Source organism: Scleropages formosus, chromosome 6 (assembly GCF_900964775.1).
Source record: "Scleropages formosus chromosome 6, fSclFor1.1, whole genome shotgun sequence".
Lineage (NCBI taxonomy): Eukaryota > Metazoa > Chordata > Actinopteri > Osteoglossiformes > Osteoglossidae > Scleropages > Scleropages formosus.
This window is the reverse complement of record NC_041811.1, coordinates 20,371,649-20,398,037: the sequence shown is the minus strand read 5'-3', so window position 1 is coordinate 20,398,037 and position 26,389 is coordinate 20,371,649. Positions and strand designations below refer to the sequence as shown.

The 26,389-nt window shown below is 40.5% G+C and overlaps 1 protein-coding gene across 12 annotated transcripts; it reads right to left on the bottom strand.

Moving 5' to 3' along the window:
• Positions 1–1,311: 1,311 nt before the first annotated feature.
• LOC108925058 (protein RUFY3-like) lies at positions 1,312–25,938 on the bottom strand. Of its 12 annotated transcripts, none has more exons than XR_003797745.1 (18): positions 24,887–25,938; positions 14,878–15,051; positions 14,307–14,424; positions 13,875–13,976; positions 13,420–13,543; positions 13,086–13,150; positions 12,905–12,970; positions 12,597–12,666; positions 12,418–12,510; positions 12,061–12,144; positions 11,612–11,779; positions 6,198–6,295; positions 3,769–3,888; positions 3,296–3,428; positions 2,907–2,996; positions 2,385–2,412; positions 2,042–2,109; positions 1,312–1,722 (listed from the first exon to the last, which is right to left on the bottom strand). XR_003797745.1 is itself a non-coding variant. In XM_029252671.1 (18 exons), the coding sequence occupies exons 1-17, from the start codon at positions 25,062–25,064 to the stop codon at positions 2,083–2,085; spliced, it is 1,722 nt and encodes a 573-aa protein (XP_029108504.1). In that variant the 5' UTR covers positions 25,065–25,938; the 3' UTR covers positions 1,312–1,722; positions 2,042–2,082. The 12 variants fall into 12 exon arrangements, 11 of the variants coding, with proteins under 11 accessions (XP_029108504.1, XP_029108506.1, XP_029108505.1 ...); XM_029252671.1 differs by having other exon boundaries at positions 2,907–2,980; XM_029252673.1 differs by lacking the exon at positions 24,887–25,938 and adding an exon at positions 19,941–20,730 and having other exon boundaries at positions 2,907–2,980.
• Between the last annotated feature and the right edge of the window lie 451 nt (positions 25,939–26,389).

Genomic DNA, 26,389 nt, shown 5'->3' with positions numbered 1-26,389 from the left:
CGAGTTAGGCTCCGGCTCGCCGCAACCCCGTGGGACAAGCGGTTTCAGATGGTGTGTGTGTGTGTGTGTTATTGGCACAGTCGCGCTGCCGCCTCACAGCGTCAGGGTGGTGCGAGACAAACAGCCCTCGTTTGATCCCCGTTCAGTTCATCTCCCCTGTCTGCTTAAGTTTCCTCCTCCTGGTGCTCTGGTTTCCTCTTATAGTTACGGTGGATTGACGACTCCAAATGGTTCTTACACAGTTTACGTGTGGCTGCCTTGCGATGGACTGGCGTCCTGTTCGGTGTGTACCCACTTCAGCCCTGGACAGTTTTCATTTCACCGTGACCCTACTCGGGAAGGGTTATTGAAGGTGTATTATTATTATTATTATATTATTATACCGAAACTATCTTAAATGTTACTACTGCTAATAACAAATAATAATTTTATCATGTACAGTGATAAAAACAAGGAACAAAAACATTATTGCCAAATTGACCAAAATATCAAAATTGTGTGTCTGTTGATATTTAATCTTATTTTTGTACAAAAGTAATTTTTATTTGGTCCTAGGCGACATTAAAACGTTAAGGTTTCGGCTAAGCAGTAGGACTTATTATGCAACATTTCTTAACCTACATAATAATTAGTGGAAAATGTTTGGTAATATCTAGCAGTTTGAAAGGATTTTGTTTTCTGATGTCGAGAGCATTGTTTGTGTAGCGCATGAAAACTGCTGAATATAATACTTAGAAGCAAAAATGTTAAATGTTGTGGAAATTAACAGTTGTGTACTGTAGTAAAGTTTGTTTTTACTGATTTCATCACACATACAGTGTCTATATGTGCAAAAGCGAATTTCAGAATTCTGTGACTCGTGCACTTAATGTGGTAAATAAACTTTATAAGAATAAGAAGTTGAAGAATTAGCCACCAGTCCGTTTATATTGCCCAGCATTACAAGCTAGGTCAGTGTGTTTTGATTGCTTCTTAAACACTGGTTTTAAACTTTTTAGTTAGTAAAAAGTTCTATAGTTCACATGAAATGAAGCATGCACATGTTTGATCTGTTACGTATGTTCAAAGCAATGTTTTTTGTGAACATTTACATAAATGTGAACATAAATAATCACAGAGAAATGTGCTTCCAAGTTATTTGAATTTATAATCCAAAAAAAAGGTATAAATCAAGATAAGAAAAGCTTGTTTAAAAGTTCAAACACTCGTTTATGACACCATTTATTTGTTTACCCCATCAAAAAATTAAATTAAGGGTTAAATTCAATTAAATTAAATATGCACATAAATATATTAAGTTTGGTTAATACAATAAAAATTATAATATTTCAGTCAGTCAATTTTATGATTAAATATAATACTTTGCAGTTATATTCTGCTGCAAATTCTAAATAATGCTTACATGTTGTTTTGGTAATGCACAAACAATATAGTGGGCTGAGTTTAATGCATTTTTTTTTCCCAAGTCTGAGGTGATATTTGAAATGGTGTCCGAAGTAGGTCACTGAATAAGTCACTTTTTTGTCTGAATCTAATATTTTGTAACTGAAGATATGTTCATTCATTATACTGTACAGTCCTTGTTTTTGGCAAAGATCCTTGGCCTTAATAAGCTGGGGCTGTATTGCTGCTGCAAATCTAAAAGGCACACATTACACACTTGTACGGTGTAGTTCATTCACAAGGCAGTTCAGAAAGAATTGTCTTGTTCAGGTCATGTTTCTGTAACAGAAAAAGAGACATGCATCATTTACGTTTATATTTCCAGAGAGTGAGGACTTAAAAGCATGCATTATTCTCAGTCCAGGTATAGGATGTACAAAATCCTCTATAATGAAATACTCATACCAGCTGTAAAAGAAAGAATAACTTTCTACTTTCTAATTTGTTACATTGCATCAGACTGATCGGTATGCTATTATAAGCAAGGTTCAGAAACTCTATTGTTTTTGCATCATATTTAGCACCACCTGGTGACAGTTTCTAGATGTCATAAGTCTCACACAGGGTTCAATTCTTGCATGCTAAAAATAATACCCACCTTGTCAGGGAATCTTCTCTTTGAGGATTTCAAATTGAATGCTACAGGTTATCAATAATTGACTGATCCTTGACGTAAAAGCAAAAAAAAGTCATATGAGACACAAAGTAAAACATTCAAAATTCAGCACGATAATTAAAACTCTGCAAGCGAAATTAAGTCACATAACAAAAGGCCAGAAATAGATTATGTTGTCAAATATTGATAAAAAAAATTATCAGGAAATAACTGAATACATATATAATTTTTTAAAATTTATTTAATGTTGCACAAAACAGTTTTTTTTTTTAATTTCATGCACTATCAAAGGTATTTTAAAAATTAAAGATGGCAAATGACTTACTTGTTCATTCACATCTTGACGTAGACACCTTAAACCAGAAAAACACAACATTGTATAGGAGAAACTGGGGTGATGCGTAAAACCAGTAATACTAAAATAGATTAACTGTACACTCTGTAGTTATGTTTATTTCTGATGTAGCAATAAGGTGGGATGCATAGGCAACGTGGTCATAATAACAATAATGTACAATGTGATTGCAATTTCATTCATTATTGTCCAAAACTGTATTTCACTTTAACGAACTTGCAACATTATAGGGCACACCCCCAGATAATTTTGAAGATTATTTTTATTGTTTACTTCTACCATTACATATACTTGATATCCAAATGGCTTTAAAGTTTTACATTTATTTTATTGTCTTTTGTATTAAATGATGCACAAGTGAAAAACAATGTCAGTAATTTGCCTTATCATAGTTTAACACCGACTGGGCATCCGAGTCAAAGTAGTAACCTTGGGAATAAGGGAAGAGTACTTGGATAGGTAAGGATTAAAACAAACTGGCCAATGACTCACACACAAGAACACGTGTTCCGTTTTTCCAGCAATTTTCGTAGAAGAATGTTTTCTTTTCTTACTTCCTCCAGCTCCTGTTTTAAAGAAAAGCTTTGAAAAGAACCCATATTCTCAGTAGAACATTTCCTTCAAATAGCAAATAGCTCGACTTTTTCATTAGTAATGATTATCACTTTCAGATAACATTAATTTTGCAGGCACGTTTCTCCAAAGCAATCTACAATTCATTATTTCTGAACCTATTTTTCTTTCACTAGAGAAAAGCACATAGATAATTAATGAATTCAGAATCTGTGTTCAGCATTCAGTAAAACTACTGTTGTACAGATACCTCCTGTATGTTGTGTACTGTTTGTATTGTCACATACAATATATTTTAAATACAATACCTTTTTCATCTCCTCTATTTCGAATCTCACTTCTCTTTGTGTCGTGAAATTCCTTTTCTCCTCTGGCAGAGAATCTGGGTAAAAGCCACTCTTTCGCTCTTTCTCCTTCCTCAGTTCCATCTCCAGGTGAGACCTGGGTCATAATTTACACTTGTAATGTCATATCATATGATGCTTCTGTAGAAATAATGTACATCTTGTGAGTTACAAAGTGAACAACCTATTGCAGCCCTATGGATGATTTTTGTTCTTCCATTCTATTTCACACAGGGCAAAAAGTTGGCATAGCATCAAATGTTGATGGTGGAACAGGCCAGCAAAATCACCACATTTTTTCCAACCAGTTTACTGTCAGTTAAAAATCCCTCATTTCAGATGGTGCATCACAACTGATGGTGCCCATTCGTTGTCCTCCGAGGATCTAATTGCCCTGCTCGGGGGTCAAGGACCATGGTGACCCACCCATGCAGTACCTCTGCCTCTTCAGTTTCTCCACCTCCAGGTACAGGCTTTCAATCTTGTCCCCAAACTCCTGCTTAAAGAGGCGGTTGGCCTCATTAGCCAGGTCCCGTTCCCTCTCGGCCTGTCGGGATCTGGGTTTGAGCCAAATGAACTCATGACAGAACGAAAGTCGGGCAAAAATGTTTTTAAAAATAATAAATTAGAAATGAAGGAACATGAGAAATGAAAAGTAAATTATAAAAGGTGACAGGGATGGATTTCTTTCCAAAGAAAGTGAACCAGGCCATGTTTATTTCTTTTTATTGTGGTATTTTACTACAGTTTACATCTATGTTAAATGACCAAACATTTTCCACATCTCCCTTACGCTGTCAATACATTAGGAGGCCAACAACAGCTTTCTTACAAACGGTAAAACATATTGATTTTGATTGTTCGAGTGTACGTTCTGCAGCTATCGGGTTTCTTGTGTTCTGAACACCAGGTCTAAGACACAGTAGCAGTTGATATTGGTTAGTAATGTAATTCAGGCACATGATTCATTAGCAAACAGGAAACTGAAACCAAGATCTGAGTAGTTCACTTTGCTTTTGTTAGTTAAACACTAAAATTCACTTTCTGATGAACCTCCCTATTCACGCATACGCTTTAGCTGAAGAGACATCAGTCTAACCAGCCACGCTGCACATGGGATCAGCAATAAAAGCAACAGTCTTTGAAACAGGGAAGTTAAGAACGTTTGCTGCAAAGCAAGAAATTATGAACTTATATACATAAGTTCAAGTAAGCATCGGACTATAAAATGTATTCAAAATGCTCCCAAACAGAGAGTGTGACATTTATTTTTGGTATCAGTTCTCCCAAAGTACCTTTACTTAGGACTCAGCTGAGATATCTATTGCCAAATGAATGTTTAGAAAGGACTATTGTGTTTAACCAGAAAATATCTTGTCCGAATATGAAGCTCTGTCTTTGTTTTTTTTTTTTTTTTTTTTTTTTTTCCCTTTTTAAATAAACAAATAAAAATAAAACTGCTATTTTCTGGACAAAAAAAAAAAATCTATGCAGTGCATACACACCCAACAAATTGCATCTAGCTCAGTTTATATCTTGGTATTTGATGGCACGTATATTCTTTTATTACTCAGAAACCTCCCAGAATGCCCCTCAGTAGCAGTCTGCAAGACATTGTCTTTTCCAGGGTGACGTCGGAGAAAAGCAAGGTGAGTTGCCATAAATTGAAACAGAGCCACATCCATTTTTACATTAGCTGGACTGTTGTGAAAAAAGCAACAAATGAATGTCCAGGAGAAATGACCAGAAACTAAACTATTCACAACAGTAGGAAGTACTGTCTCTCCATGACTTAAGTTGTGAAATGGATTCATTCCTTTGCCACTGTGTATAGAACTAATGGGGCAACCAGGGAAAGAGTGTGGTTTCATAGCTAATAATCAAAGCAGATGCCAAAGAGCTCTTGGGAGACCAGGAAACATATTCTACGATAAAAGAAATCAAGAGAGAAATTTTACTTAAAAATAAATATTATAATTTAAACCTATCTATATTGCACTATAATTCAAAAACAAATTTAGTACTGAAGTTATGAAACTGTTCAGTTTCTTTCTGGCCTAATGCTGCTTCTGGATGAGTTTTTCTGCTGCAGAATTAAGGCTTCTGGCCTGTTTCACCATATCTTTTTCACTGAGTGTGAAATGTTTGGGGAGGAGAGTGATGGCAGTAGTAAAAATATGACAATAAAATAATGAAAGCAGAAGAGGACAGAAAATTTTTTTGATTAAAAACAAACCAGTCAGCCTGCAAAGCTCCCAATTGTTCCCAGTAGAGAAGAAAATAACACAAATCATATCACCGGTAGTGGACTCAAAGTGATAAATTAAAGTGTTTACATAATCTTTTCAAATTCAAAATCATGCAAAAAGTACAAAGACTTTGGCACACCCTCGACTCTTATATAAGCAACAAGCATTTTTTTTTTTTAATTAAACCAGACTATGCGGGCTTTGAAATTGAATGTCCTGGTATGTAACACTCTTCTTTAGGACTATTTCTTTCAGTAGTACTGTCTCTATCACATAGGGGGGTGCGGTAGCACAGCGTGCTTGGTTGAGTCCTGCTCTCAGGCAGGTCTGGGGTTTGAATCCTGCTTGGGGTGCCTTGTGACGGACTGGAGTCCTGTCCTGGGTGTGTCCCCAGCCCCTTCACCCCTATGCCCTGTGTTGCCGGGTTAGGCTCCGGCTTGCCACGACTGCACTTAGGACAAGTGGTTTCAGTCGGTGTGTGTCTCTACCACTTGAAATATTAATTAAAAACTACTGTAAGTACTAACTGGCATATAAAAAATAGCCCTTACTGAAACTCAGATTCTACCCCATGTGTGAACATGGAAAGTGACACAAATAGTACAGGAAGCTGCTACCTCAGTTCCAGTTGCTTAATGGTCCCCACCATCTGGTTTGCTGTCTCATCCAAGCGACTGATGATCTCACTCTTCTGTTTCATTGCTGCATCAGAGTTCTGCACTCACATCAAAGCACAAAAAAATTTTAATAGATCTCATTTTCAGAGGATACACTCCTGAGAGAAGTCTTTCTATAGTGAACAAACACTTCCCTTACATTACAGAAAATAATTGGTTCCATGATGTCACTACTTTAGGTGAATTCCCTTTGTGAAGGAGTCAAATTATGTTTCATAGAAAATGGTAAATTTATTCATTTAGCTGATGCTTTATTCCAAAGCAGCGTACAATGTTAAGGTTATAGTTGTTTACCCATTTACATAGCTGAGTAATTTTACTGGAGCAACTCAAGGTAAGTACCTTCTCAAGGGTACTACAGCTGGAGGTGAAACTCAAACCTGTAACTTCTGGGTCTAAAGACAGTCACGCTAACCACTACACTACCAGCTGTCCCTACATTGGCGTTTATGTGAAAAATCGGATTTTAGTCGGCTTTTATGTGAAAAATGTTATTGAAAGTTCCTTAAAATACCAAAATAAAAATTATGTTATGCATGACAATGGTATCACCAACATATCATAAAGCTGGTAGAAAACTGGTAGCAAAAATATTTAATGCTATATTTTCATTCATTCGTTATCATTGTTTACCTTAATATATTGTTGTGATTGGTTCACACCGCCAACGTGATAGAGAAAATTAGGAAGTGTATATTTGATTTCATTACAGAACTGTGACCATGTTCAGAAATCATGTTGACTGACTTAAGCAATGTTTGTCACCGCACAGTGTATATATACTGAAAGAGAGGAATCCAAACACCATCATTTATACCCAACTTGTACACCAATGCAGTGTAATTTAAAGACTAAAACAGTACATTTCGGCAGACCCTTCCTGGATCGGGGCCTTGGCGTGGCAGAAGGGCTTATGTGATCTAAGAATCTCCAGAACTATGTCATCGGGAGCAGTATGCTCCTGATAGGGTCCCCCAAGGCGAACAGGTCTGGAGTAAAGATCCAGACTAACATGATCCGAAAAACCCCTATGGAAAATGGGAACAAAATAACGTTTACCCTGCCCAGAATAGGGTCACCAGGACCTACCCCTGGAGCCAGGCCTGGGGGTAGTGTTCCTAGGCGAGCGCCTAGTGGCCGGACAGCTCATGTAAGCTGGCTGGGCTCAACCCGAAAAGGCATCACTGGGCGGCCATGTGGGCCCATCACCTGCAAGGTGCAACATGGGGATCGGGTGCAATGTGTACCAGGTGGTTGGAGGGGGCGGGGTGGCGCATGGCGTAGCAGCATCTCGCGACAGAAACTGGCTCTTGGTACAGGGAATGTTACCTCACCGGGAGAGAAGAAGCCAGAACTGGTACAGGAGGTTGAGAAATACCAACTAGATATAGTTGGGCTCACCTCCACTCACAGTGTAGGCTCTGGAACCAAACTCCTCGATAGGGGGTGGTCCCTCTCCTACTCAGGAGTTGCACGGGGTGTGAGGCGCCGGGTGGGTGTGGGGATACTCACAAGCCCCCGGCTGGCTGCCATACAGTTGGAGTTTGTCCCGCTGGACGAGAGGGTCACCTCAATGTGACTTAGGGTTGCAGAGAGGAAAACTTTGACTGTTGTGTGTGCTTATGCACCAAATTGCAGTTCAGAGTATTCAGCCTTTTTGGAGTGGGTGGGTGGGGTTCTGGACAGGGCCCCATGTACAGACTCCATAGTGCTGCTCACATCGGCAAAGACTAGGAAATCTTACGGGGGGGGTGATTGGGAAGAATGGCTTGCCTGATCTGAACCCGAATGGTGAAATGTTATTGGACTTCTGTGCTAGCCATGGTTTGTTCATAACAAACACCATGTTCGAACACAAGGATGCTCATAAGTGTACTTGGTACCAGAGCTTCTTGGGCCAAAGGTCAATGATCGACTTTGTAGTCGTTTCAACTGACTTGAGGCCACATGTTCTGGACACTCAGGTGAAGAGAGGTGCCAAGCTGTCAACCGATCACCATCTGGTGGTGAATGGGATCAGATGGCAGGGAAAACTGATGGACAGACCTGGTAGGCCCAGACATTTAATGAAGGTGTGCTGGGAACGACTGTCAGAGGACCTTGTCCAGAACGATATTAACTCACACCTCTGGGAGATCTTCTCCCATGTCCCGGAGGAGGTGGGGGCATGGAGTCTGAATGAACCCTGTTCAAAACCTCCATTGTGGAAGCAGCCAGGCACAGCTGTGGCCAAAAGCTTGTTGGTACCAGCCAGGGCGGCAACCCGAGAACCTGCTGGTGGACACCGGTGGTGAGGGAAGCCATCAAGCTGAAGAAGGAGGCCTTTAGGGCCTGGTTGGCTCTGGGGACTCCTGACTCAGCAGACAGGTACCGGCAGGCAAAAAAGGCAGCAGTGGTTGTGGTTGGAGAAGCAAAATCCAGGGCATGGGAGGAGTTTGGAGAGGCCATGGAAAACAACTATCGGTCAGCTTCAAAGAGGTTCTGGAGAACCATCCGGCAGCTCAGAAGGGGTCGGAGGAGTTTCGCTCAGGCTGTGTTCAGCAGGAGTGGAGAAACTCTGACCTCTGATGAGGACATTGTCGGGAGGTGGAAGGAGCACTTTGAAGAACTATTAAATGCAAGTGATTTTCCTCCCTTACAGGAGTCAGGGCCTGAGGCTTTCGGACTGTCAGAGTCCATTTCCCTGGTGGAAGTCACTGAAGTAGTTGGTAAACTCCACAGTAGCAAAGCACCAGGGATGGATGAGATCTGCCTGGAACTACTTAAGGCCCTGGATGTTGCAGGGCTGTCATGGTTGACACGCCTCTGCAGTGTTGCATGGAACATGGGGACAGTGCCTTTGGATTGGCAAACTGGGGTGGTAGTCCCTATTTTTGAGAAAGGGGACCGGAGACTGTGTGCCAGCTATCGGGGTATCACACTTCTCAGCCTCCCTGGGAAAGTCTATGCCAGGGTGCTGGAGAGGAGGCTCCGGCCAATAGCTAAACCTCAGATTGAAGAGGAACAATGCGGATTCCGCCCCAGCCGTGGAACAGTGGACCATCTTTTTACCCTCTCACAGATATTTGAAGGGGCATGGGAGTTCGCTAATCCAGTCTACATGTGTTCTGCGGACTTGGAGAAGGCCTATAACCGTGTTCCCTGGGAAATTCTGTGGGAGGTGCTTAGGGAGTATGGGGTACCGGGCCATTACTGTGGGCCATTCGGTCTCTGTACATACGGAGCGAAAGCTGTGTCCGCATACTTGGCATAAAGTCAAGCCTGTTCAATGTGGGTGTTGGACTCTGCCAAGGTTGTTCCTTGTCTCTACTCCTGTTTGTGGTTTTCATGGACAGAATATCAAGGCGCAGTCGAGGCCAGGAGGGCATTCTGTGAGAGTCGGAAGGTGACGTCTCTGCTTTTTGCAGATGATGTTGTCCTTTTGGCACCGTCACATGGTTGCCTCCAATACGCACTGGAATAGTTTGCAGACGAGTGTGAAGCGGTTGGGATGAGGATCAGCTTCTCAAAGTCTGAGTCCATGGTTCTCTCATGGAAAAAGATGGCATGTCCCCTCCCAGGTGGAGGTGTTCAAGTATCTTGGGGTCTTGCTCACGAGTGAGGGAAGAAGGGAGCGTGAGATTGGCTGCAGACTGGGAGCAGCGGCAGCAGTAATGCGGTTGCTGTACCGGACTGTAGTGGTGAAGGGGGAGCTGAGCCATGAGGCGAAACTCTCCATTTTCTGGTTGATCTACATCCCTAGCCTCACCTATGGTTATGAACTCTGGGTAATGACCGAAAGAATAAGATCGGGGATACAAGCGGCCAAAATGAGTTTTCTCCGCAGGGTGTTGGGACAGAGTGAGGAGTTCGGACATCTGGGAAGAACTCAGAGTAGAGCCACTACTCCTCCACATTGAGAGGAGCTAGTTCAGGCATCTGATAAGGATGCCCCCTGGGTGCCTCCCTTTGGAGGTATACCAGGCACAGCCAACTGGGACAAGGCCCCGAGGTCAGCCCAGAACCCACTGGAGGGATTATATCTCGCAGTTGGCCTGGGAATGGCTAAGGATCCCCCGGGCTGAGCTGGAGGAAGTTGCAGAGGACAGGGGCAGCTGAGCCCCTCTGCTCTCCCTGCCACCACCCCAACCCTATTAGGACAAGCGGGATGGAAGATGGATGGAGGGATAGCATTTCAACAGAAGATAGTCACAATGACACACACACACACACACACACACACACACACACACACACACACACACACACACACACACACACACACACACACACTTTCTGAACTGCTTGTCCCATACGGGGTCACGGGGAACCGGAGCCTACCCGGCAACACAGGGCATAAGGCCGGAGGGGGAGGGGACACACCCAGGACGGGACGCCAGTTCGCCGCAAGGCACCCCAAGTGGGACTCGAACCCCAGACCCACTGGAAAGCAGGACCCGGTCCAACCCACTGCACCACCACGCCCCCCTACAAATCTAAATCTTAAATCTTAAACTTCTAAAACAAATAAGTGAGTGTGATTTACACACCTGATTTTACTTACCTACTTAGTTTAACCAATGCAACTTGGGGTTTTCTAATTTTTGCACCTGCACTACTTCTGTTTTTGTACTATATGCATGATTTCCTCTAAATGAACATGTAGAATTGGTGATTACACATCTATTATATTAGATGAGAAAGACTGCTTCTTATCAAATAACCATTTTATGGGATATCTAAGGGACACAAGGGGTTCACATACTTTCAAGCAGCATTGAATATCATATCAGTGTAAATTTGGAGGTTTTGTAGAGTGATGCTTACATAACCTCTTCAGTAAGAAGAAATGACCGCTATCAAAATTTGTTTGTTAAAATACTCCTGTGCTTTCTCCTTGAAAAATTGTTTCATGCGTCTGGCACAAAAAAAAAAAAAAAATTAAAATTAAATTAAAATTCATATTCATTTAGGGGGGTGCAGTGGTGTAGCAGGTTGGCCCGAGTCCTGCTCTCCAGTGGGTCTAGGGTTCGAGTCCCGCTTGGGGTGCCTTGTGATGGACTGTGTGTGTCCCCTCCCCCTCCAGCCTTGCGCCCTGTGTTGCTGGGTTAGGCTCTGGCTTCCTGTGACCCTGTATGGGTCAAGCGGTTCAGACGGTGTGTGTGTATGTATGTATTCATTTAATGGAATTAAATAAACCCTTCCATGAGTTCAGGTAGGGAGCACAGATTTGGATTTTCATTCAGGAACTTCAGAATTAATTTAACCCTTCCATGAGTTCAAGTAGGAAACACAGATTTAGGTCATCATTCATGAACTTCTGTTGCCTTGGCGGGGGGGGGGGGGGGGGGGGGGGGGGTGTTAGGTGACACTACCTGCGACTTGACTGAGAGCTCCTGGTTGAGCTTCCGTAGCTCCTCTAACTGCTGCCGCAGAGCCAGCAGGGCATCCTGCTTCTCACAGATATCCTTCTCCAGCATCTTCATGGACACCTCCATCTCCTGCTTCATACCAATGTGCAACTCCAGCTCTTTCTCTGCATCCTGGGTAGAGAGCACAAAGCTTTGAGCCTCACAGTCATCCAGTGTTAAAATTCAAATATTTTATTTATTTTTTGTGTTCAGTATTATTATAAACAAATATTTCATTTGTTGTGTTCAGTATTATCTAACAATGTAATTTTTCACAGCAACTGAGACATTGAAAAAAAACTTAACTACAGATTTTGAGTAACATGACAAACATTCGTGTGACATTACGAAGAGATTCATTTGAGAGACTTATGCAACAAATCTTACAGATGTTGAGAAAAGAAGAAACTTACCAAACGCAATCGAGTTTCTTCCTTTAGTTGCTTTCTGGCTTCACCAAGTATCTGCCCATCTGCACTCAGGTCTGCTTTCACCACCTGCACACAATGATGTTGCACTCTAACTCTTTTCATTTATTGCCCTGCCAGGCTGGCTTTGGCACCAGAAGTTTCATACAATACACAAAAGCATAGTTAAATCCAGTTATTGTTCAGACTGCATTGCAGTCTCTGCAAAATTCTGCGTCTAACAAATATTTGTTCCCCAAGCTGGCACATTTCTGGTGTAAGATTTTCAGAAATTTAAGTGTCTAAAATTTCCTACACCTAAAAACATAAGTATAATTTGAGAGCATGAAAATATTTGAAGACCTTGCAAGTGGATTCCAGAAGCTGAGAGCTTTCTTCCTTTACTCGTTCTACATCTTCCTGGAGAGTTATGATCCTATTGTTTGCAACTGCAAGCTAAACAGGACAAACACACAGATACAAGGTTCATATTTCATACAACACACGCATATCCACGGACAGATGTGTGAATGTGTACATACTTCTTCTGTTAGCTTTGTGTTTGATTTTTCTAGCGCATCCACTTTTGCCTGGAGATTGTTCACGGAAGCACTGGCAGTTGAAAAAGAAGGGAAAATTTTTTTAGGAGAAGTTAATTTTAACAAACTAAATAAATCTGGAATTAAGCTAAATAAAACAAAAATTTAACTTAAACTTTTAATGAAGTTTAATTAAAACTTAAAGTTTATATTTGAGTACAAAATAGCATTTTTGCTACGCATTCTGGAAAATTATCACAAATGTATTGGACAGTCAATGACACAGGTTGGATTAAGGCAACAGAAAATACCTCAAATGTCTGTTCAGTTCCTCAACATAATTCTTCTGGTCAAGTATTGCGGTGATCTGTCCATCACTAGAACACATAAGAGACAGCAAGAGAAAACACAAACAAAATTTCTTCTTACTTTGCAATGCCAACAGAAAATTCAGTCATCATTTTGGCAAAATCCAGAATTACATTAACTTACCCCTCTGTGCTCTTGACACTAGGGCCGCCGTCCTTTAGATACATAGAGAAATCTATGACTCCAACCTAAAAGGAAATAATGAAAGCATACCGTTTGAAAACCTTTACTCTGAATGTATGAACGCAATGAACTTGGGTTCCATCCAGGGAATAGCCTGCGCCTTATAGCCTATGCTTCAGATCATGGTTGCATCGCATGCTGTTTTGTTAATTCTTTTCTTTGTCGAGGTATCCAGATAGTACCTGTGATCCAATTACGCAATAATAATGATTGTGCACAGACACACAGGTTGTTTCAGCTTGTCTTGTACTGGTTTAATGGAGAACAGATTCACCTGAGAGTCCAGATCTTCTCCCTTCATGCAGAGATTTGCATCGATGACATTCAGGCCCACCAGAAGCCCGGCGATCACAGCCCCCTCCTCCTCCATCATCAGAGCATTCGCTTCATAGAATTCACTGGGGAAATACGTGAACTTTATTCATGGTACACTTTTAGAAAAAGCACTGGTCATGTGCAGGGCACAACAACCACAAGGGTTTTTGGAGGGACAATCAATCCATCTGCGAGGTGAATCTTTAAAATTTCAGCTAATTCTTTAATTTGGTTGCTGCATTTTTTTTCATTTTTTAAAATTTGATATGGAATGACAGCACAAATTTATATTATTTAAAAAAGGGGGCAAGCAGTATTCTTCTGGGGCCCAGAACTGCTTATGTACATTAAGAATAATGAATTTTGAAAAGGGCGATTCTCTGGCAATAAGTGCTGCAGCAGTCAAGATCACACCTGAGCAGGTCCTTTCTGTTTATCAGAGTCTTCATGTAATCTGACAGCTTCTTCTGCATCAAAGCCAGACGAAGCCAGGCTCGACCACGTCCTATTGGTGTTCTAGAGAGAAATCGCTAGTCAGTTTTAAAAAAATCGAATTGTGACAACATCAGCATTTTAGCTGAACACAAACAAAATTTTGGAGAGATTAGGAAAAGAAGGAAAAGAATCAAGACAATGTGGAGACCAAGTGATGACACTATACAAAGCATACTTGAGTAAACCGTATAAGCAAAATTTAAGTATCTATGTGAAACTACTGCTTTAAACCATGTTTCTTAAATGTGGTGAGAATCATGCCACAGATATGAATGTGTGACACATTGTCAAGTCTCATGAACATTCCTCCATGAGATGTATCAACCAATCCCACAGAGGAAATTTGCTTACTTTAGACCAGGGAGGTCCTTCACGCTAGCCGTAATTTCACCTGCTTCAGGGGTTAGTTTCTCCACCAGTTCCAAAGGGCCCCAGAAGGACTTGTTCTGTCCAAGGAACGTCTTCTTGGCTGTCAGAGAAATACAGGTCTTTATATTTACATACATTTCTATGACTTACATTTGCAATATTTGCATTTAAATGACTTTGCATTTACACAGTCTTTAAGATAGCCGTACCAGGGTAGCAGCTGTAAAATATGCTATTGTGGTTGAATTCTTTGCTGAAATCATTAAAAACAAATCCTGCCAACAAAATAAAAAATTTTACCTATTTTAAACACTAAATTCTTTATTGATTGATTGATTGAAAACAAAGACTTCACGTTATTTAATTACAAGCTTCAGAAGTCATGCGACTCATTCTGAAAGCGGAAAAATGTGCAACTTTTTCCATTCCAGCATAATGAACGTCACATCATTTTTCATTGAAAAGCTGTCATTTTTATTCTTAGCTCTTATAACAGCACCTTATACCAGAGTCACCCTACTGCAAAATAAAACTGGAGAACAAAACCACATACTTTTCAGCCCATGTTTCAGACAGTGCTCCATGACGACAAAGAACTGCTGGAGAGGGGCATAGTCCGAGTCCAGAGTCCGGCCCAAGTTGAGAGCAGATTCAATGAGTCCCTTAATGCTAAGCTTGGCCATGTTCATAAGGTTGAGCCTTTCAATGGCGATGGGATCCTTGGGATCTAAGGCAAGCAGAACAGTGAGAAAAGACATCCAAGAGTAAACAAACATGTCACTGATCATACATACACTCTCTCGCAACATTATTTTGAGGATGGGGCAATGTGTATAGAAATGGAAAAAACATTGCCTAGTCTGATGAATTTTGCTTTATGTTATTTCACACCAATGGGGTGACCAGGATATGGTAAGAAACACATGAGTCTATGGGTGCATTTGTCTAGATGTAAAAACATGCGAGCTGGTCGTGGCAGCAAGATGTGAGGTGTGATTTCATGACTCATGTTGGGTCCCTGGTATGAATGAAGCAAAGTCTGAATGTGACAGTATAAAAAAATATCAGCTGGGCACATTCTTACATGGCCGCAGCATATCCATCTAAACACAATTCTGCAGTTCTGGATAACAGTTCAGGAAAGCTCTGGAAACACTACAGTGAATTTAGCCTACTATAGTAACCTGCAGCCTTAGTCCTAACAAGCAGAGGTGCACAATTAGTCACTTGGGTTTGCAGGCTGGGCTGTATTTTTGTACTGTTATTAAACCACATTAATTAAATTCATAGCATAACCACATCACCTAAACATAATAAATATGCAATGTATATTTTTCAGTATTTTAAGTTTAAATTATTTTGTATTTTTTATGTTGTAAAACAAATTTCATAACATCTAATTCAGTATAAACAACACTAATTTAAATGGAAACAAAGCTTAAGTTCTGTAAGTTCTTTGCAAGTGAAATTAATATATCTGGTTTTAGTCACTGCAAATTCCAAAAGTACTGGTTTATGATAAAAATGTTACCCTATGTGAAAAAAAAAAAAAACTTTTTAAATAACAATTTAGACTTATTACAGCTGCACCAATAGCACGAACTAAAAAGCCCTTTTTGAAGTGGGAACCATTTTTAATAATTGAGATGGGCATGGCACATTTACAGAATGAATTTCAACAGTAAGACAGTCTGAAGGGGGCATTTGTGTCACCTAAAGAAAGATGAAGCATACCGAAGACATAGTGCAGTCCCATTAATTTCTTTGACACAAAGTCACTACAGAAGGACTGAGCGGGTGGTTACTCATTTTTCACTAATGGCACAGAAAGACAAATCTCCCGCAGTAGAAAGGGAAAAAAGGAAAAATGGATCTCTGTTTCAGTTTGCTCAGTCCCAATCATCTCTGTTAACCCACCCTTTTGAAAGGATATGTTTTCAATCCATCTACCCTGATCCCATAGTACTTTTAATTATTTATGCAAATTTTACTTTGTTTCAATAACTTCTGAGTTACAATAATAGACTAAAACAGCAACTTAAAAGATAGACCAGCATAGGAGATAATCTCCCTGCTTGTTGCTCAAACCATCGACTGACCTGCCCAAACGTCATTATAACTCAGGCACAAGTTATTAAATAAATGTCTAACTAAACAAAGCAATGCCATTTATTCATACGCCAGCCATTTTCAGGTGCAACTGGAATGTTTGACAATTTTCATTAACTTGGGAGAAAAGATTAATTTATTTTATAGAAATAAATATTGCACAAAAGTCTACTTTTTATAATATTTGGATTTAGAAGGTGTAAAAAAAGTATTAATAAAAAGGCACCTTTAAAATAGCAAAAAAAAAAAAATCTGTTTACGTCAAGCTCTATGTTGCCATGTCACACTTCATAAAACAAATTCTGTCAGCAACAAACACAAAGGAAGATCAGAATAGATGCACTTGTAATTGACATGTAATTTTTATTTGTTGGCTTGGCAGTGCCCACACTACCTTCATCCTCAAGAGGCTCCTGGAGAGATGTAAGAAGCTGTGGTGTCAACAACAGTGACGGGGTAGCAACACTCATGTTCTCCTGGGGTTGCCTGCTCTGCTGCCACTTTCCTCTCACAAACTGTGAGCATGAGGTGTTCCTGAGACATCCTCCACTTTATGAAGCCATCTCCTAATGGAAGTTGTAGATACTCGCTGCTATGTCCAATCAATGGCAAAACAAGCACTTGCTCTACTATATGCACTTCTTTAAATCTCTAAAATACTTAAGGATGGTGTACAACATGAGCTCCCCTCATGGACTTATTGTAGCCCTGGACCAGGTCATATTATAGTTCTTGATATAGCTACACACTTTCTACTTACAGTACACCTTGTGGATTAAAGAGCAGAATTTCATCTTCAGTGTCGATCCACATGATGTTGACACAGACATGATATCCACCCAGCTTGATCAAAGGCAGTTAAATGCAACTCCTTGCAAAAGGTCACCACTGTAACTCAGTGTCAATTTGAAAATTTAAATTACTGAAAATGGAGAAAAAAAACATGAATAAATGTCCGATAATTACAAAACTTCCATATAGTAACATTCGGAAATGTAAATGGAACTGAATGATGGACCCCAATTGTGGCAAATAGTTCACAGAATGTTGTCCATACAAGTATTTTCATTATATTGCAGGCCTGACCCTGACCCTTTTTGTATGAAACAAGTAGAATATGTTATAAACATCAGCAGTAATGTACCCACCCAATATATTCCCAAATTAATTACTGTAGATTCAAAACAGACATTTTATTAATCTTTCCTTCAGTCCCAGTTCTTCTTCTTTGAATCAGAATCCATCTATAACTGCCTTGAAGCATTTTTCTTTCACGTGATATTATCAAATTCAGAATCCAAATTTTTTTTAAGAAAAATATTCTAAATGGTACTGCTTTTTGAACCGTAATTGAATAGTTAGCTGTCATACGGAACCGAGGACGCTGGGACGGCTGGGCCCAAGCGCAGAATTGTTCGTCTGGAATCAAGGGGTCAGGAGAGTTCTCATCATCGGGGACAGGTGAAGTGTCGGTTGATCGGCGGTCAGAGTGAGAGCAAGGATCCAAGGATTATAGTAAGGGGACAAAGCGAAGAGTCGAAAACCGGAGAACGGATACAGGAAACAAGGGATGTGGAAGAGCAGGACATAGCGTAGGAGGACGGTTGTCTCAAATGAGATTCTGCGAGTGTATGGGAGCTGAGGAGGGTATTTTAAAGGTGAATGGTCAGTCAGGTGCTTGATTGGTGTCAGGTGCTGTCGATTGTGGTGCAGGCGTGGATGTGACATTAGCAGTCTTCACCAAAAATTTCATACTGGTAATTAAAAAAAACCGTTCAGTTTGTAAGTCTTCCACATTGATAAGGAATCTTTAAAATTGATAAGAAACTCATTAAACTCCATTCACAGTTGAATTTTGTCATGACAAGGCAGTCATGTACAGTAAACTGGATGTCTGTATTATGACTGTATTGTGATGCATCATGGGACACCAGGACTGTTCGCCATTCTGCCTGTCAGCTCACATACTTTACTGAGTTTATAAAGTTATAAACAACATTATAGCCATACAATAAAATATATTTTTCTGTGTAAGCCCCCAGGAAAAAGTAATGTGTAGGCTTGGGTTTAACTGGATGAGTTTAGAGGAGGGATTGATGGTGATACGTTTTTTTTTGATCAGATGAACTGAGTGCAAATTTACAGGTATATGAAAAGAAAATTAGGACAATTTCAGCAAATCAGATTACATTTCTTGTAAGCGCAAAAATGCCAGAAAATAGAATATTTGGTAAATATACTGTCTTGTGCAGTTTCTTGGTTCTGGCTTCATAGTGTTGGAATGAGCTCCTTATCTAACTCACAACTGCTGAATCCCTTTCAAAATTCACAGAATCTCAGAACGCATCTTTCGGACACACTTTTCTCTCTCCTATCTGCTCCATAAACCTTCACTACTTGTCTGCAAAAATAATCATAATAAAAAAAACGTACTCCTGTCAATTTTTAAATAAAGCTATTTACTGTATGTCACGTATGTTGGTGGTACTGAATTGTACATTGTGAATCATGTGACTGCATCTGTATCTCTCCATCTGTTGGTGAAATGCACTTTGTTCATTCTGAGTTTTAAGTCACTTTGGAGAAAAGCATTTACCAAATGATAAAACTTAATGCACAAAATAAATGTAAAAGACAAAGAGAGCTGATAAATTAGGTCACCTCAGGTCCCTGGTTGATAATTATTATGTTCAGAGCTGTTTAGCAAAAAATATGTATTTCAATCCCAGATGTCAATATGTTCATTTGAAGGACATTTTGAGATGTTTGAGTTCTTAGTATCTTTTCTAAAACATGCTCAACATCTGAAGTGTAACTGTTTATATGATACAAAGTTTTAAGAAGACAGCCAATTCATTGGCAGGACGATAATGTGTTTACTATGCAGGCAAGCAGGAAACAGAATTTCATTCAATATAGGTACAATTTTATAATTGAGAATTTCAAAGACGAGAGTCTGTGTTAAAAATCTGGTCGGCATTTAATGAGGAAGTAACTTTGAAACACAGTATACATAAAGTTGGCAATTTTCGCACTAAAAAAAAAAAAATCCCTGTAGCACTAAACCATTGAAAACAGCTGCTACAACTGTGTCAACTGGATTGGAAAGTAACTTTTCAACCATAAATGCAATAAAACACAAAGGGGAAATAAAAAGAAAAGAGTTCTTAATTAAGAAAGAAGTTGTAATGAGAAAAGAGAAAGTACTCTCACACTCCTTTTTTTGGGGGGAAAGGTTGGGTTCCTTACTATGGAGTTTAAAGGTGTTTACTGCATAGAGGGCCTTTTCCATATGATTTCAAGACATTGCCCATTATATAAAAACATAAACATTAAAATTTCAAATGCCCATGCAGAAAAAAGTCGAATTCATAGGAGAGTGAGGGTGAGAGCAAAATGGGGCGAAGTGGGAATGCTGCAGAGACAAGTGCAACTCAGGGGCAAAGATGGCATCTAGACAAGTTGTTGGGAATGGAAGGAGCTTGACGATGATGCTGCAATACGCACCTTCAAACTCATCAAGCATTTGCATTTGCTCCACCAAATCTGTGAAATCCTCCCATGAGTCTTAGCCAAGGGAAATGGAAAGGGGAAAGAAAAGAACATATAATGTCATGCATATTATGACTCGGAAATTAACCTGGAACCATTAATGTTATACGTGGAGTGCTGGAATGTTTACTGAAGCACCTGAGGCTATGGAAGAATTAAAAATTGTCTCAGAGTTATTCAAGTACCTTTAATTTGAGATGCATTGATGTTCAGTATTTTTAATGCAAGCAGGCCTCTCATTTCAAAACATGAAATGTAGTATATCATTCAAACTGATCCACAGCACCTTGGCTATACAAAGTGGTGGAGCAGTATGGTGGAGTCTCAGCCACCCTTTTTATAAGGAGTTGCCATCATGTAATTGCAGCAAAATTAATATAATCATACGTATGCCACTTCTTCATGGGCCGTTCTGAAAACGCACTGTCTGAATGAAGTACTTGTGATTGTTATGCCGAGCTACGTACTTTAAAATATGATTCTTTAAACTGAAAATACCAAAGAATAATGGTGCAAACAATGTTTTAAGTGGCAATGTTATTAGACTGAAACTTCTTTATTAGGTTTGTATACATAAAATGTGAACAAATATTACTTTTGTGGCATAATTAAGGCTAAACAAACATACACTGAACAAAAATGTCATTGAATTGATTTAGTTACAGAAAACAAGATGTGCTTAATTAATTCTTAATTATTTCCCTTGAAATGGGGGGCGCGGTGGCGCAGTGAGTTGGACCGGGTCCTGCTCTCCAGTGGGTCTGGGGTTCAAGTCCCGCTTGGGGCGCCTTGCGATGGACTGGCGTCCCGTCCTGGGTGTGTCTCCTCCCCCTCCGGCCTTACGCCCTGTGTTGCCGGGTAGGCTCCGGTTCCCCGCGACCCCGTATGGGACAAGCGGTTCAGAAATGTATTTCTCTTGAGGGGGGCACGGTGATGCAGTGGGTTGGACTGGGTCCTGCCCTCCGGTGGATCTGGGGTTTGAGTCCCGCTTGGGGTGCCCTGTGACAGACTGGCATCCTGTCCTGGGTGTGTCCCCTCCCCCTCCTGTGTTGCCAGGTTAGGCTCTGGCTCCCCACGACCCTGAATGGGACAAGCGGTTCAGAAAATGTGTGTGTGTGTGTGTATTTCCCTTGAAAAAAAAATCAAATAACCAAAATGACTTGTAGATACACACACACACACACACACACACACACACACACATTTTCTGAACCGCCTGTATGCCTTATAAATTATGCTACAAAATAAAGTTGATGCCTTCCTTGTGTTTGCACTATTGCCATGATTTTAAGAAAAACCAAAAGGAGCAGGACCTATGGGCAAGGCAATTGCAAGGGCACCAGTTTTATTTCCATTTCTTCAGATTTTTAACAAATGTTAGATAAATATAAAATATAGTGAACTAATTGGAAAAAAATAATCCAGTTTTTGTAGACATTAAATCTATTTTATGCGTATTTTTACTCAAGAGTTAAAATGAGACAATTTTTATCTGAAAACTAAAATTTATCTTTGTAATACCAGAGGTCTAATAGTATTCCTTAAATTAAAATATACTCAACTTAAAACAGCTTGTTATTAACATTTTCCTCTATCCATTATCACTCATTTACTGAAAAAATTCTAGAGCAAGGAATCCTTAAACTCCCAAATGTGTATTATCAGTTGGTAGTTTGATGGGATTAAGTAACAGATCTGAAGTTGTGTTCAACATGTTTTTGCAGTTGCATTTAATTTCTTGTCTGCAAAGACTTCTGGGCTCTAAATTAATGGCACTGCAGAAGAGAACATTGTAGCTTTTTTCCAACTGGAGAAAATGTTCCAAAGAGTTGTATTTCCTTTTATTGTTCTTGACGGGAATGTTTTGTAAGCATATTTATTGTTAATGAAAAAAATCAAAATTGACAAGTATTTACATTCAATTCTCATGCTTCATACAAAACAGAGAGATGATGGAACTATTAATAATAAACTATCAAACAATCTTAATGATTGAAAGTTAAACAAAATGGGCAGTTGCTATCAGTCTTTTTTTTTTTTTTTTTTTTTTTTTAGAAAGACACTGGTGTCTTTCTAGGCAATGGAAAGAGATATTAATTTATTCTTGTCATATGACCAATACAATACAAGTAATGACCAGTCCAATAAAGTTTTTAAAGACAGTGTTATTGTTATTTAGATTAATATTTTCCTGCAGCTTGAATTATTAAAAAAAAAAAAAAAGACACCATGCAGCACATATCTGTCCAGAAGTCCTTTCTAACATCTCACATCATGGATTTGCTGACTGGATTACTGGAATCAAATCACAATAAAATTTCCACATAAAACTGTAATATTCTATGTTTTCTAAACTGATGCAAAAATATTTCCCCCAGCTGAAAAATGCAGATAATTTACAAGCTGTGACCCCCATACTCATCTGGATGTAAACATCTCAGGCTCCTGCCAATCTTAAGAGTGCTGGCGCTGATACAATTCTATCTTCGTGAGCAATACCAATAATGAGGCGTGAGAAAAGAAAAATGACAGCCTTGCTCACATTGTTACTATAGAAACAACTATGCCCTGTGCAATTACTCATGAAAATGTCAGACGAGCGAGCGCCTAGCGCAGCTAAGTACAAATGTGACACTGTGAAGCACTACCTGTGGGTTGTTATGCAACCCTGAGAAAGGGCCACAGAATAACTGCAGATCTGGTAATTAAAGAGGCACGTCGTCTTTCGTTGCTGTTCCTCACGTTCGTACTCGGACTGAGAGCTGCAGTATTTGGAAATAATTTTCGTTCAAAATTGAAGAATGAAAAGTTAAATGTCATACTGATTCATAAAGACTAGAGGAATATTTCACACTAGCAGTGTCCTGACCAAACACAATGATACTTTTATAATAAATCATAGTTCAAACGAGTTACGTGACTTAAATTATTAAATTATTGGTACAAGCTGAAGACATAACAGATTATACTGTTTCTGTAAGACTTCATTAAAGTAAATGTTAATTTTTTTTCTATTTTATTAGTATAGACTTCATAGTAGAGTGATGTTTAAACATTTATATTGGCCCTTGCTTCGGCTTTCATACATTTGTCTGCCAGTGAATGGTAAACAGTTTGTAGCATGACACAAACCTATTAATGCATGGGGGCAGCGGCAATTGAAATGCTGGCCAAGGCTCTTTATAAATCATTTTGACGGCAATTTATGCTTAACAAAACCCTTTCACTCTTTTCAGTGGCCTATATCCAAGTGCTAATTTGCATGACAATGGGATACTATTCTAGTGGAGTGGAATGGAGCCCAGGGTAAAACCTTTGGGGTGGGGGGGGGGGGGGGGGGGGGGGGGGGGTTGCCGGGCCCGACATGGTAGATTTGCTGAGTTTAAAGTAAAATTTTCAAATTCTGTATAATTAGTTCCATCTGCTTTAGAGCAAAACAGCCACACTTTCCACCTTTTGCCTAAAAAAAAAAAAAACTAATTACAGAAGTAGACACCTCAGTTGTCTTATTTTAATATGAATCTGCCTGAAATTGCCCTTACCAAACACAGTATTAGTGATAATTTAATAAATATTCATAATGGTAATGACAATGATCATTATGTCACAACCGATTACCTTCGTGCCAGATTAATCTTCATCTTTTGCACTTTATTGCATTACTTAATGAAGCTACACTGAAAGCAAATTACTCATAGTTATACTGTGCTATGATTTAGAATTCCATGGAAACAACGCACACATATTGAAAGTCATAAACCCATGATTTGTGTCAAAATCCTCATTTCTGATGTAAAATGAAACTTTCACTACAGCTAATAATGACCAACTTTCTGTTCTTCTCTAAAGACGCAATTAAAATATTATTAGCGCTCACAAATACAGTATACAAAACATTTACCTAATGGTTACACTGTACTGTATTGATCCTGTAAAAGCACTTTAGCATTTATGGTCAGACTATTAAATCTGTACCCCTTTACAGTGTTACTTTTTGTTTCTATTTAACTCTGCACTGAATTCTTTTGTATGTCAGATTGTACTGTTCACTGTAGTACAGGTACTGTGTTTTCAGTGTTTATATGGGTTTGGATGTTAAATAATCAAACTAAATGCTATATCTTAATTATTACTATACAATAACTATAATACAATAGTTATTTTCATGTTTTTTTAAAAAAAATTCACAAATGATAACATTGGACATACATGAAGTACACAATAAAAACATAAGCATTCAGCAATAGCATGCTGTTGCACCAGTTCAATCTCCCCTTTTCCTAAAATAAAAGCCTTAAAATATAGACCAGCCGCAGCATTCCCATCACCAAATCCCCAAAACTAACAGTACCAACACTAATCCATTTTTAAACACAGCCGGGGGGTGGGGGGTACTGGGGACCATATTATGGTGGAAAATCCTTTTGATGAAAAGCAAAAATTTTAGGCAAGAGCCAAAACAAACTAGAAATTCCTCAAACCACCAAGCATAAAAACAGACCCGTGGATGTTTGAATGCTGTTATGTGTACATGGGATGAAATTAATGAAACAGACAGATAATCTAAGCTATCTGGGAAAAGAGTAAGGTCATAAAAACCAACGCTGTTTAATGCAGCCATTCCGCGAACTGGGGCCTGCAAACCTACGTCCGTTAACTGGACTGTATCTATAAAATACGCGCAGACATTTCCTGTTCCTGCAAAACAAAACCGGCAGCAATTAGCTCCTTCTACTCAAAACTGTACAGTCTGAATGTGATTTAAATATCATCCTGTGAAGGAATATGGTTTAAATATTGCTGTGTGTTGAGTGATACTGCGCACAGCGACCGTCCTGCCGATGCTGTTTCTGGCCAGCTGGCCTCTCCCAATACACACGCGCACGCGCACGCGCACCTACCCTCATGGGCCGGCTCCGGGTCGGGTGTGAGGGAGATGTCGTTGAGCTCCCGCAGGCACAGCCACTCCCCGTCCACAGAGACACGAAAGTTGCACAGGTAGATGGTCTCCCTGGCGGCCTGCGTGATCTTGTCCGTGGTGGGGGTGGGGGCATCGCTCTGAGGCGTCAGATCAGACATGATGATGATGACTCAGCGGGTACCACGGCGCACTCACGCTCACCTTCGCACGACGCGCGCATAAAAACAATCCGGCACAAAACTCCGTCCGCTCGGCCAAGCGCAGAAGAAGGAAGAAGAAAAAAAAACGGACAACTTCTGCGGTGCGTGATGTCCCGGGTGCCCCGGAGCTGGAGGAAAACAACGGGGAGGGGACGGAGGAGAGCGCTGACGGCGACCTCCCTCCCAAGCAGTGCAGCAGGACAAAAAGGATGCTGTTCTTTGCTCTGCCCCTCTGGGTCCTCCCCTTCTCTTCTCCCCCGCAGACCAGGGAGGGGTTCAAGTCACCGCTGCGATGACAAAGAGCTCCCCGGGCCCCCTCGACGCTCGACTCGCCGCTCCCGAGCGCCCGGCAGCCGGAAGGCTTTCGGAGCCTGCCACCCGCACGGAAGGGAGTGCCTTCCACCACGCTGGTCAACCTGGGCGCGCACTGGAGAGACCGGCCGTGCGCACTGCGTTGGGCGTAAACCAAAATGGCCGTCCGATGGGCTGTGCTCGCGGGTCACGTGAACAGATGGCCTGGGTGGGGAATGAAAGGAAAAGTGCTCCCAAGATGCCTCTGTGAGGGCTGGTGATGCAGACGCAGCAGATCCATCTTTCAGGCCGCAAACGCATTCTCTGGCAGGCTGTATTAATCACACAATGAACGGCCGCGAGGTCCTTGCTTTCTAATTCGTAAGGAGCTGAAATGACAAAGCAAGCAAATTTATAACCCTCATCGAAAGCGATAAATTAAACAACGCGGTGAATTACAACCGAGTGAGTGTTCTTCGCTCTATAAATTGCAACTATATTCCTCTCGAAATCTAACAGTCGTTTCTAAATTGTTCACACCTGGGGCAAGAGATAACATAATGGGTTACCATGGGTTACCTGCTACCTGTTACCATGGAACCTGAAGGTTTGAATCTCACTCCTGCTGGAGTACCCTTAATCATGGTGCTTTCTCTGAATTGATACAGTAAGAATACGCTGTGTATAAAATGTGTAAATAATAAGTGATAAGTTCATTATCTAACACCGGCAGTCACTTTGGACAAAGGCCTCGGATCAATAAAGGTAAATTATAATTAGAAAGATAATAATTAAAAACAGATCATATTCTAGGTGGACAGGGGGTGCGGTGGCGCAGTGGGTTGGACCGCAGTCCTACTCTCTAGTGGGTCTGGGGTTCGAATCCCGCTTGGGGTGCCTTGCGGCGGACTGGCGTCCCGTCCTGGGTGTGTCCCCTCCCCCTCCGGCCTTATGCCCTGTGTTGCCGGGTTAGGCTCCGGTTCCCCGTGACC

Bases quoted from the DNA above. Each gene is read 5' to 3' on its own strand.
- LOC108925058 (XM_029252671.1), bottom strand. From the start codon at position 25,064: ATGTCTGATCTGACGCCTCAGAGCGATGCCCCCACCCCCACCACGGAC. The intron at 15,052-24,886 runs GTAGGTGCGCGT...TGCTTGCCTTAG, and splicing joins CCCGGAGCCGGCCCATGAGG to ATCCCAAGGATCCCATCGCC. The intron at 3,429-3,768 runs GTACTGCATGGG...ATTATGACCCAG, and splicing joins GAGAAACTGAAGAGGCAGAG to GTCTCACCTGGAGATGGAAC.